Raw genomic sequence first — 12,990 nt, 5'->3', positions numbered from 1 at the left:
GTATGGCAGGGGTGTATGGAATTCAACTGGAATAGCCTACTTTGGAAGCAAACATTGTAATAATCAGACAAGTATTTAATATCAGATAGACGTTAATTCCACAGACAAGTATAATTAATGACATTTTCTATTTGATAGATTGATGCACCCTGTATAGTGCTTGAATGATGGCAGTATCACTATACTAGGAAATCGCAACAAGTCTACTAAATTTTTTAATCAGAGGTTACTAACAAGCCCAAATGAAGATGCACATTACAACTTTTGGTCGATTTTGTCCTGGTATTGTGAGCCAGGTTGGTACACCTCTGCCTCTTGGATTGGTTTACAGACATCACAATTATGCATCAATTACCTATACTATCATAGAAACACTGAAACAGTTCTCAATATCCTCATCATTATTTGGATGATTATGTTTGTTCTGTATATTAATCCTTCAAACAGTTAGTAGTGTACAGCAAGCAAGTGTTCCAGAGGATGATTTAAGCACTTCCCAGCAAGTCTTGCGGTTAGCACAGCTGTGTGAGTGAACACACACCACTGCCCGCCCACTGCATACACACGTGCATGGTTAAATTTGAATTTGGACAGATATATTTACAATAAAAACACCTTCTAAAGGTTGGTCGATTTCACATTTTATGTTATCTACAGAAGGTGTGGATTATCCTTCATGCATACATCACTTTAGATCTGAAATCGACCAACTAATAATGACACACGGGCAATTCTAAAACAACATCTTTTGCACAGAGTTCAATGGGATTTGAAAAGTAAAGTGGCAGTTGAAACTCTAGTGATAACACTTTTACAGTGCATGATGGGGCTTCCTTAAATCATCCTCTGCAAGTGTTCCAACTTCAATTTTGCTAAATGTGTACATCCATATCAAAACGATGCACTTGTCAGCTGCTACATGTGTCTCATTTCACACAACAGCTAGGAATAAATACCAGACTCATCTCAATTGGAGGTCACTTCCAAAAATTGCCAAGTCACATGGTTAAAGAATGTTATCTGTATTCCTAAACCATGTGACTTGGGGATGACTTGAAGTGACCTCCACTGGAGATGAGTCTGGTATTTATTCCTAGTTATTATGTGAAATGAGACACATGTACAGCCGACAAGTGCATCTGTTTGATATGGATGTACATTGTACACAAATGTTTAAACCAATCATCTGCATAATACACTTGATCAATTAGGCATCCATTTGGCTTAAGGATGATTCAACATAAGAAGTAGTTGATCTCAAGAACCACTGAACCAATACTAGGCTTGTTTGTACTCATTTTAATGCATTTTTAAAGCTGATTCCAAATATGGTCAAGAAAATTTAGAATTTTAAAATTTTTGAAATAAAAAAAAACAAAGAAAATTTTGAGCTTGGCATCTACAGTTGACTCATTGCATTTTTCAGCTAAATCGATAGTATACTGATCTATTCTAACAATGCCTGTATACACCTGGCCATGTTGAGACTGTCAACATTTGATGATCAAAGTCCTCAGGTGAATGTCACTTTCTATCATTAATAGTATATGACTGCAGAAGGTAATTTTACATAGCTCATTGACCCATCTCGGTCATGTATTGCCTCTCGCTATATGTCAACCTCTATGACCTCAGTGACCTCCAGGGCACTCTAATTGTGATGTGAAAATGCAGAGTTTGTTTAAGGCAGCGATAATGTAATGTCCACTATTCTTAAGATGTCTGCTCCCTGGCCAAACAAATTGAATAAGCGACATCAACATTAATTTCCTAATACCTTATTTTGGAAAATCTGAACTCTGACCTATTGGGAAAATTGCGTTTTTGTGATTACAAAATATTGTTTAAAACGTTTTATTCAAATTTAAACAAAAACAAAAATATTGCAATTTCACAAATTAATCATTTTAAATATTTTGAATGACAACATTATTACAATAATCAATGAATGATTAAAGCATTTTTCCCAATAGGTCAAAGTTCAGCTGTACCAAAATGATCCCACAATGCATTGCGTGTAAGAAATCTCCAATATCAATCTTTGTAATCTGATGGTAATAAAAAAGTGTTTGTCCTCCTGGAATAAGAGCCACCATGGCCAGTGCTATAACCTTGCATCTGCGGTTGCATTGCCCTGGGTGTATCGGCACTGGAACATTGTCGCCTACTGCTGTAAGAGCCAGTGCTATAACCTTGCATCTGCGGTTGCATTGCTGCCTTGTGGTTCGGCACATGGTTCACCCCTGGGTGGACTGGCACTGGGACGTCTTCGACTGTTGTGGTAAAATCCAGTGCTATAACCTTGCATCTGCGGTTATACAGCTGCCTTACTGTTCAGCACGTGGTTCACCCCCAGGTGGATCGGCACTGGGAAATTGTCACCTGCTGATGTAAGAGCCAGTGCTATAACCTGGCATCCGCGGTTGCATTGCTGCCTTGTGGTTCAGCGCGTGATTCACCCCTGGGTGGATCGGCACTGGGACGTCGTCGTCTGCTGCTGAACTTACGTCTTGGTGGCATGGGGGATGGAGTCTTTGGCCCTCCAGCTGGTCTGATGATGAAGCTGTATCAGAAAGGAACAGTTCAATTCTAGTTGAAATCCATACAATCAGAGATATGGTAAGAATTAGAGAATAAAGGTACTGTTTTTAGCCATTGTTGTGCATCTATCTTCTCATATAACACGGGCCGGGCGACATCATTATTAAAGGAGTATTTCGTGATCCTAGCATCCTCTTTTTATGATGTTTTTCAGTAGATATCCACAAAAAAGCTTATTCCCAAAATTTCAGTTGATTCTGATTTTGCGTTTGCGAGTTATACATGATTATGTGTATTACACTGCTCCATAGACAATGTGTTGTAATTTCGTTCTGGTGCACCAGAACGAAATTCAAATTTCACGATATCTTTGCTAAACGAATTAATCTGCAAGAAATTTTTTGTACATAAACATTATGTAGCCAGAGGTTTCCAGTGAAATAAAAATCTCAATTTTTTTGAGAAAAGTGGGGGATGATGCTGTGGATCACGAAATGCCCTTGTAAGTATTTTAAGTGTTTTAAAACAAGTTGCTTTACGCCAAAAATAATGATGTCGCTTGTTATCTAAGACAATAGTTGCACAACAGCGGCTAAAAACAATACCTTTATTCTCATTCTTAAACACTTCAATTCAAATAAATACATTAATCGTAAGTATTCCAAATATTAATCAAATTAAATATTACATTTTACAAGGAATTACCTACAGCTTAGAATCGATCAGTCCTGTTGTTGCTATGCATCTCTGATTGGTTCAAATAGCACGTATGAGTATCACGTCGACATGCACATGCTAAAGTGTGTGATATCATGTCATATCATATGGCTAAGAACCAATAGGATTGTAGGACTTTTCTTAAGTGTTTAAGAATAGCAAATAGCACTGAAGGGCACTAAACTTTAAATTGTGAAGAGATCTAGAAGCTCTATTTTGATTGGTTAATCAGATTATTACATCACATAATCAACCAATCATAGGCATTGTAAGAGAGGCATTAAGGCCATGGGATTAATACTTACATGACATCATCCATTTCTAGTTTCATATCAAACGCTGGGTTTATCAAAACATAGGATATCTTGTTCCGTTTGTCGCTTACTTCGCTATCTGTAATGTGAAAACAGGGACAAAATATTAAAATATTTGTCATACTACTAGCAATAACATTAAGCTAAATGATCTTTCAATCGCACTTTTCAACCAATATGGTGGGGACTTTTCTCTAGTTTGCTATGGTTTGCTAGTCCAAAAATAAAAGGGACCGTTTAATCCCAAAGTTTTAGGTTTAGGGTTTACTTTCAGTGGTATAGATTTCTTTTTGACATGGGTGGTATAAGGTTGGTATAAAATTTGTGAAGCAGATTGGATGGAGTATCTTTTTTTCTCCCAGAATAACTCTCCTGGAACAAATGCATGTGAAGCATGTGAACATTTGCCATTTTTAAGTTAAATTGTCAAATATGATGTTAAAGTGGATAAATGTGCATGAAAGAGAGTAAGAAAATTTCCCACTTTTGAAGCTAATAATTTTATAATTTTATAAGTTACTTTGGTCAAATACACACTCACAGTTGTATAAAACTGGAAAGAATGATTACATTGAACATCCCCTTGTCCAATATTGGGGAGATTAATCCCCCATCCCTCGGAATCTACACCCATGGTGAATTTCATCATCTTACCATATTCTTCCTCTGGCAAGTCTAATCTCTTCATCTTTTGTCGTACAATGCCTGCAATCTCTTTCCTTTCCTCTGTTGCCCCTAACGATGAGCTGTCATCTTCTTCTATAGTTACTGACAACTGAAATTAAACATTTTTAAAATATCACAAAAAAGTTTTTTAGGAATAATTCTATTTTGACCTGGCACGTTTTTCTGCCACATCTACCCATAATGCCAGCCTACAATTACTATCTTCATAAACATTTGAAATGATTACCCTTCAGGAGCAGTTTTGAAATTCACCTTCCCTGAGCATCCAAGAGGGCCACCATGTTGCGTTGTAGACACAGAGTGAATTTGGGTAAATTATGTATGAAGTGTTCAAATCTGTCACATAAAATGGTTCAAATTGACACCTGATCCCCAGAAGTTCAGGTTTCATGCCAAAGGTTTTATATCCTCATAAGAACGTCAAGATGAATTCATTGGACACATCACATACAGAGCTGTAAGTTTACAACCATTTTCAAAACAAAATTGCTTCACATACAGAGCTGTAAGTTAAATACCATGTTAATCAATGTTATTCAAAAGATTGATATGTAAATTTCACCAAACTTACAATTTTTAAGTGTCTTCTTCATAAAATTACTGTTGAGGAAAATTCATTGAATAAGAAGTAAGGTTTGTAGCCAAATCTAACACTGGAATGATTTTAAACTTATAGCTCTGTAGGTGAAACGATTTCGTTCAGAACGGTGTGATCAACAAGTTATTTATGGGAAAAAGCCGGGGTTAGTGCAGATTGCTCTATCAGGATGGCACAAAATGGACTATTCCAGTTGAAATCCATACACCCCTAATGGAAGACATAATACAGGTAGTGTGAATTTCAAATAGGGTTACTTGAATGGGTGACTCCATTTGAAATCTACACTCCCTGTGTGGAAGATTAAGGTCATGTCTTCTATACACTGGCGAAGTTACGTAATTAATCGGATTAACTACCCTAGCAATAGGTCAAAACAATTTTGCACTACAGGCAGGTTGAACTAATCACCTGTGTATGTCTGCAATCATAGATTGAATACAATACTGGTCTTTTCAAATATACTAATCTTACAGGTGCAAGTGATCAGTATGATATGGTTCAATGCAGAGGTACCGCGTGAACGTATCAGTGCAGCACGGTATATTCAAAAATTGTTTTGACCTATTGCTATGGTAGTTAATCCGATTATTACGTAACTTCGCCAGCGTATAGGGGATATGTATGAATTTCAATCGGAATAGCCAAATTTTAAATGTACCCGGCAACGGCCTAAAGAATTCAACACTTTTAGAAAGGCTGTTGTCCAAAATTCCCAAAGCCATCTAACTGACCCACTTCAGAAAATTGCACACAATGCATGTAAAATGTTACAATTTTAATGTTAAAGTGAGCCAAATTGAGGTCAATCAGTTTTAAACAGACCATTAATCAGAGGATTCTGTTACTGGCATGTCATGAAATGTACCAATGGGTCGCGATGTACCAACAGGCTCTCAGTACCAGGTACAGAAGTATATATTTTTACAGAAGGGCTTAATTTTATTATTTCCATATCTTTTTCCATTTCCAGAGATGTTTGTAATAATTTGGCATGTTTTTCAATGGGTAAAAGGGCTTTTTTCTTCTATCAATTCCAAAAGTCCTTATTTTTTCCATACCAAAATATAGGGAATTTTCAAGTTTATATTCCAGTGACAGAGGGGACACAGGTGCCCCTGTCCTCTCCCCTTTGGCTACACCACTGGTGACAACCCTTGGCAATGTTTGAATTTTAAATGTTGGCATACCTTTACAGAAATGAACCTCATTTGAGCTCTCATGCTGTTTTATGTAACAAAAATTTACAGCCAAATCAACCAATAGATTTTACATACATACCATATACATGTTATGTAAAATATTTTATGAAATATGTAGTGTAGATGTGTAACATGATCAAAATCACAATCATACACACATTGATAGGCTAGGACAAGAGGGCCCTCATCTGCAATAGCTGCCAGGTGAAAAGGTTTCTTAGATGTATACAATATGAAATATAAAAGTCTATAGAGCAGCTATAGGACCTTCCTGTACTAAACCATCCTCATTTTACCATAAATAACTCATCTTGCTTGCATGCCCACATCACAAATTTGAGTATAAATTTTATCAAATCTTTTTTTTTACTTAAAGAGAAGCCCTCAGAACAGTTCTTCTGGGGTGATCCAAACCTGCCTGGTTATCAAATTAATCAGTGACAAGGTTATCTTTGAATTTGACAGATGCTAATCGATGCTATAACATTAAAACATTAATTAGCACCTGTCAAATTCAGAGATAACCTCACTGATTAATTTGATAACCAGGCAGGCTTGGTTCACCCCAGAAGAACTCCTCTGGCGGGGCTTCCTCTTTAAACCAATATTGCAACAAATGCTCAGGAGTACAGGCTGAATCCAAATGATTGGTACCCATCAGCTTTCAGTGATTATGGACAAGACAACCTCATCAAAATGCAACATAGGATCCACCAATTTTTCTTAGATTATAATGTGATAAAGGTTATAAACTAAACATCTCAAAAAAAGTAACTAACCCCCTTAAACAATGGCCATTATTCAAAAGGGGGCTATTGTATTACAAATCTGTAAAATGCGTTGGAAGCAGAATTTATTTCTGCGCATTTTGACACCTCATTTGATAGATAGCCCAAAAAACAAGAAAACGCCGGTCAATTTAATGTAGTGACGTCCAGATTTGAAAGTTGCACTTACATACAAATTTTTACAATACAAAAACACTCAGATATCATTACACAGATTTTCTTCCATTACACTGAATGCAAAATCAATAGAATTTATTATATACCTCATATATAGATTCCTGTCATCTGATTGGTTAAAAGTAGGGGCATTGTTTCAACTATGCCCTGTATTTGAAAGAATTTCATCAAACTGACTATGGACCGGTCCATGGAAATGAACTATGGACCGGTTCAACTCTGCAATCACAACATCCACGTACATCCATTTAACAAGGGTATTGGGTGTTGATAGTCAGTCTGTGTAAGAGATGGATTTTACTTCGGGGCAAAGTTGGTGGGTCGCAATTTTTGACCTGCAGCAGACAGCAAAAAAAAACCAAACAAACACGGAAAGTTAACTGGAGTAAATACGTTACGATAATGGCGAATCTGAAAATATAAGGTTCCAACTGCTTGGCGATGTTGGGTTGCAAGAGATTATCGATGGTGCGGATAGCAAGAATACAAAAGCACAAGTCAAATACGCCTAAAAATCTTGAAGAATACTTAAAAGTGATAGACATGAATTTGTCTGGCGCTACAAACCTGCCGAATTCGCAGCTTGATGCATTGCTACAGAAGTTTTATTGCGGTGCACGGCAACAAAATGGAACATTATACTGTAAGAAATCCATGATGGCCATCCGATTTGGGATACAACGTCATTTCCTGAATACTAAGAAAGTGGATGTAAGTAAACCATGATGACTTTGCCAATTAAATCGAGAGTTTTCAAGTGCTTTTCAGCAACACTGAAACAGAAAGGGAAAGGAGTTGTAACACACAAGGAAGCTATATCCGCTGAAGACATGGCCATTATTCAAGAATCTCTGGATTTGAGTGATCCACTTGGTCTGCAAGACAAGGTTTTCCTGGATGTTATGCTCTATTGTTGCAATAGAGGACGAGAGAACCTGCGGGGAGATGACCTTGCGACAGCTTTGAAATTAGCGAGGAAGGAGGAAAACAAAAGATTACTCTCAAAGATACACTCACCAAGAATAACCGCGGAGATGACCAGGAGAAGAGCCAGGGTGGGGTCATGTTGTCAACAGGTATTGGTCCACGTTGCCCTGTTAACACATTTTACTGTACATGGACAAACTGAACCCTGGCTGTGAGTGCTTTTGGCAAAAGCCAAAACCCAAAGCCAAATCTGCAGCCTCAGTATGGTACTGCAATGCACCACTCGGCAAGAATAAGATCGGTAGTAAAATGAAGGACATTGCATTGAGGGCCGGTACTGCACGGTCATATACCAACCATTGCTTGCGAGCAACGAAGCGTCTCCTCACTGCAAAATGCAGGATTTAAAGACCGTGATATAATGACAGTATCCGGTCACCACTCGGAAACGCAGTATAAAACACTATGCCAGAACCACGAAGACACCAAGCATAAAATGAGTGAAGCAATTGCTGCGACAATGTCGATCGGTCCACCCGCAGAAGAACCATCATCATCTAAGCCTACTCAGAGCAATAGTCAGGAAATTGCTGAGCTAGAGCAAATTATGCGTGATATTTCAAACAACCCTGACATCATGACAGTTCCTGTCAACATCACCTCAAGTTCAACAACAAATAGTCATGTTCCTGTCAACATCACCTTAACTTCAAAAGCACCCACATTCAACTTGCAGAACTGCGTGGTGCAAATTTACAACAACTAATAGCACATGACACTTCTTTGTAAATATGTTGCCTAAATGGGCCAGTTTGTTATTAACTGAAAAATTGTTGGAAGAATTAAGCTGTTGGTGTTGGAATTTAAGCTGAAATTGAACAGTTAACTTTTGCGTAAGCTGAAATTGAAACTTTTGCATTTGAACTTTGACGTTGAACTATTGGAATGCTTGTTTGCATCAAGAACTTTTGCTGTATTTGAATTTTTACCAAGGATTATAAAGGCTATCCTGGAAGAGGAATATTGGTAAGTCGTGAAACTTTCTTTGTAAATATTATTTAGCCAAGGCCTATGAGCAATAAAATAGGCCTTTTAACCAATCAGATGACAAAAATCTATATTATTCGGTATATAATACAAATATTGACTGCTATGAGGGGCATGGTTAAAATTATAGACCCTCGGTGATCTCAAAACCATGCTATGCCCCTCGGCTGCGCCTCGGGTCATAGCATGGTTTTGAGATCACCTTGGGCCTATAATTTTAACCATGCCCCTCATAGCAGTCAATATTTGTATACTGTATATTTAGTCAATTGCTACAAATGAGGTGTCAAAATGTGCAGAAATAAATTCTGCTTCCAACGTATTTTACAGATTTGTAATACAATCACCCGTTTTTGAATAATGGTTATTATTTAAGGGGGGTTAGTTACTTTTTTGGAGATGTTTATAAATTCTTGCCATTCCAAGAGGCTCCTATGTTGTATTTGAAAGAAGCAGACTTTTCAATAAACACCAAAACCAATGGGTACCAATGATTATTGATACACCCTGTATGCCCTCAATTTTGTTCAAAATTCAAATTTGTACACCATTATATGTGACGTGTCATGTCAAAAGCAGACACTTTTGGGCAGGATCATAAATGGAGAAATAGCCAAAAATTTGCCCGGGTGGTTTTTTTCACAATTTGGGTTTGTTCTTGAATTTGTGATGTTATTAATGTTAAAAATATTGTCTGATAGTTTCAGACCGGAATATAACTGGCATCTTGTATTTTTTGAGACATTTTTCAAGGTAATTCCTACTCTCAACATTGTCAATAATATTTTTAAAGGCCGATATCTCAATTTCCAATTTTATAATACCATAACTTACAAACTCATTATCTTCGCTTAGGAATGTCCGATTTCATTTGGGAAAATGATGGCGTTATGGAGCAACATGTCTGATTTTGACATGACACATCACATATTGTACTTTAATTTTGAACTTTTAAAATACCCTGTGAAAAATCAAGGTCTTAGGTTCTGCATTTGTGACAAAATTAGAGATTGTAATGATTGAAATATAAGTAAAACTTGCATATGGCTGAAACATGCAATAGGCCTATAATGCATGTTTTCTTACAATTGAAGTCACAAAATTCATAGACTTGGCGCAAGTCTAACCATTCAAAATGTTGAGTACATGCTACAAGTTTGCACATAACTTAAAATATAACCTTTATATAACCTGAGATTTAAATGTTATTAAAATGATTTGACTGTAACCGAAATGCATTTATAACATGTTTAAAACATTTTAAAATCATTTCGCGTTTGCTGGGTACTGGATGAAAGAGATTTTTTGTTGATATTTGTCATTAGTATGACTCAAAATTTATAACGCACATTTGTGTACATCCATATCAAAACGATGCACTTGTCGGCTGCTACATGTGCCTCATTTCACATAATAGCTAGGAATTAATACCAGACTCATATCAAGTGTAGGTCAATTCAAATCATCCCCAAGTCATATTGTATAAGGAATGTTCTCTGTATACCTAAACCATGTGACTTGGGATGATTTGAAGTGACCTCCACTTCGGAGATGAGTCTGGTATTTATTCTAGATTTTATGTGAAATGAGACACATGTAGCAGCCTACAAGTGCATCGCTTTGATATGGATGTACACATATGTGACCTGCTCCCACAAAACCAGACATAAGTCACTTATTTTGAAAATTGAGTTTTTGATGTCATCATTTAGTATAGGTCTTCAGCTTTCATTTAATACCAAAATTATGTTTCTGTGACATGTGGTCCTCATTCTATGGTCTTTCAACATGAAGGGGGGGAAGTGACACAAAAAGAAAAGGCAAATGCAAGATAAATGGCAAGAAAAAAGTTGTAAAATGACATGTTAAAGGACTTGGTTTGGCTCAGAAAATGCTAGATTTAGGTGCTTTAGACATAAAAGAATATTTTATTTTCAATGGTAGATTAAAATAAACATATTAAGGAATCAAAAAATAATAAAAACTGAAAAACAAAATTTGCAAATTTTTCACGCCTTTCCCAACTTTGACTCGCTGTATCTCGAAATTACTGAGTGCGACTTATGGCGGGTTTCGACAGAGCAGGTCACATATCTGATACTAGTGAAAACTAACATTTAACATACAGGAAAAAGTTAATGTTTTTAGCAATCTTACAATATTGCTTTCAATGAATAATAAATTGTTGCCTGCTTAACATACTGTCATATCTCAAAAGGCTGCCTTTTTTGGTTTGTTTTATCATTGTTGAACTGCGATGACATACAGTATAAAATAAACTTTTTAAATTAATTTTGAGGTATTATCACAATGTTACAACCTCATGTCCATTCATGAAAGATTAAAGCATGCTGAAATGTAAATAACAATATGAAATACCACAGCAGCTGAAAGGAGTATCCCATCATGCATTGCAGTATATCCGCATGCCCCATAGCAAATGTATACAAAATATAAACAAGAGCCGCTTAGATATTGAGAGCTATGGATAGTTTCACAATACTTTGTAGGTCATATTTTTGCAAACAAAAGTCTAAGCTTCCCTGATTTAAACGTGTTATTTAAAGTTGAAGTGAGGGATTTTGTGTACATTTTCTATTACACATTCAGTTCTATTTACCGCAAAGCATAATGGGATACTCTCTTCAGCTGCTGTGATGAAATACAACAATGATAATATAAATCACACAAAGCAGCCTTTTGAGATACAACAGAATGTGATGCAGACGACAAAATAACCAAAAGAGATGAAATGACTGTATAAAAACACAATTTGATCCACTGAAAATGGCTGACAACAATATTTACAGCAAGAAATGTGCTCAATTCACAATAGATCAAAATAAACACTACCAATTAAAAGCCATATTGTAACATTTGCTTTGCTGAGGAGGACCCCGCAATATTTTATTTGGGTGCTGTAGTTTTGTCAAAATCCGAGATTTCAAATAAAGCGCAAGAACCATCGTTTAATTATTACGATAGAAGTATTAGTCGAACGTGTACACGATGTTCATAACACAGCACGTACATGTTATGCGGGACGGTCATACACACATCTAAGGACCGTGCCATAGCACGACTGACAGAGTAACATGCACTGGCGATATCGGCGCTGGTAGTAAATTCCAATATTCTTTGCTTACCCTCACTTGTTCGGCTCGAAACTAAAAGGGGACATATCTGACGGTAAAAGCTAACATTTTATGGAAAAGAAATATTAATCTATTTTTTATGGAAATGTTACAATATGACTTTAAAACTTACAACAGCATGACTTTAAGACAAATCTGTACTTACAAATAATTATTGTACAAAAAAATGTCTATAAAATATGTTATTCACATAACAAATATCTATAAAAATATGATGTACATATAAAATTATATCAACTTAAATTAAATTATACATAATAGGGCTGGCCCTATTTTTTAAACTCTTGTATGTGCAGTGGCAGTGCCACAGGGGCATGGGTGGGGGAGGCAAAGGGTGGCAGTCAGAACTCTTGGCCCATGTAAAAACCTAAAAGTTCCTTGTCATGGGGAATTTCAAGCTAACTTAATTTTTCCACAAGAGCGTACTAAACCACCACCAAGGTTCGAACCCAAAACTTCTTGCACCATAGACGAACACCTTATTGAATGAGCTAACTTAACTGCCCAATAATGTGAATAATTAATAAACTAGTCCCTTCCCTTATCTACTAAAGAGATGGTGGCTCTGAAAAGAGTCATTAATGCACTATTCAAGTTAAACCCCATACACCCCCTTATGGAAGACATGACCTTAATCTCCCACACAGGGAGTGTGTATTTCAAATGGAGCCATTCATTCAGGTAATCCATTCGAAATTCACACTCCTTGTGGGAAAGATAAAAATCATGTCTTCCATAAGGGGTGTATGGATTCTGACTGCAATAGTCCAATAGAAACCCATAACCATTGTGCAAATCATGTTAAATTAGCTGTGTTTGGCTGTATTTTGCAGAGAT

The 12,990-nt window shown here is 36.5% G+C and overlaps 1 protein-coding gene across 1 annotated transcript in view; it reads right to left on the bottom strand.

Moving 5' to 3' along the window:
* Nucleotides 1-854: 854 nt before the first annotated feature.
* The window catches only part of LOC140138676 (potassium channel subfamily T member 2-like), a 222,648-nt gene continuing 210,512 nt past the window's right edge, over nucleotides 855-12,990 (bottom strand). Inside the window, 3 exon segments of the mRNA XM_072160422.1 lie at nucleotides 855-2,563; nucleotides 3,564-3,651; nucleotides 4,227-4,347. Coding sequence (XP_072016523.1) covers nucleotides 2,404-2,563; nucleotides 3,564-3,651; nucleotides 4,227-4,347 — 369 coding nt within the window. The 3' untranslated portion in view covers nucleotides 855-2,403.

Source organism: Amphiura filiformis, chromosome 18, assembly GCF_039555335.1.
Source record: "Amphiura filiformis chromosome 18, Afil_fr2py, whole genome shotgun sequence".
Taxonomy (NCBI): domain Eukaryota; kingdom Metazoa; phylum Echinodermata; class Ophiuroidea; order Amphilepidida; family Amphiuridae; genus Amphiura; species Amphiura filiformis.
The sequence above is the reverse complement of the archived record's forward strand: the minus strand, read 5'-3'. Positions and strand labels throughout refer to the sequence as shown.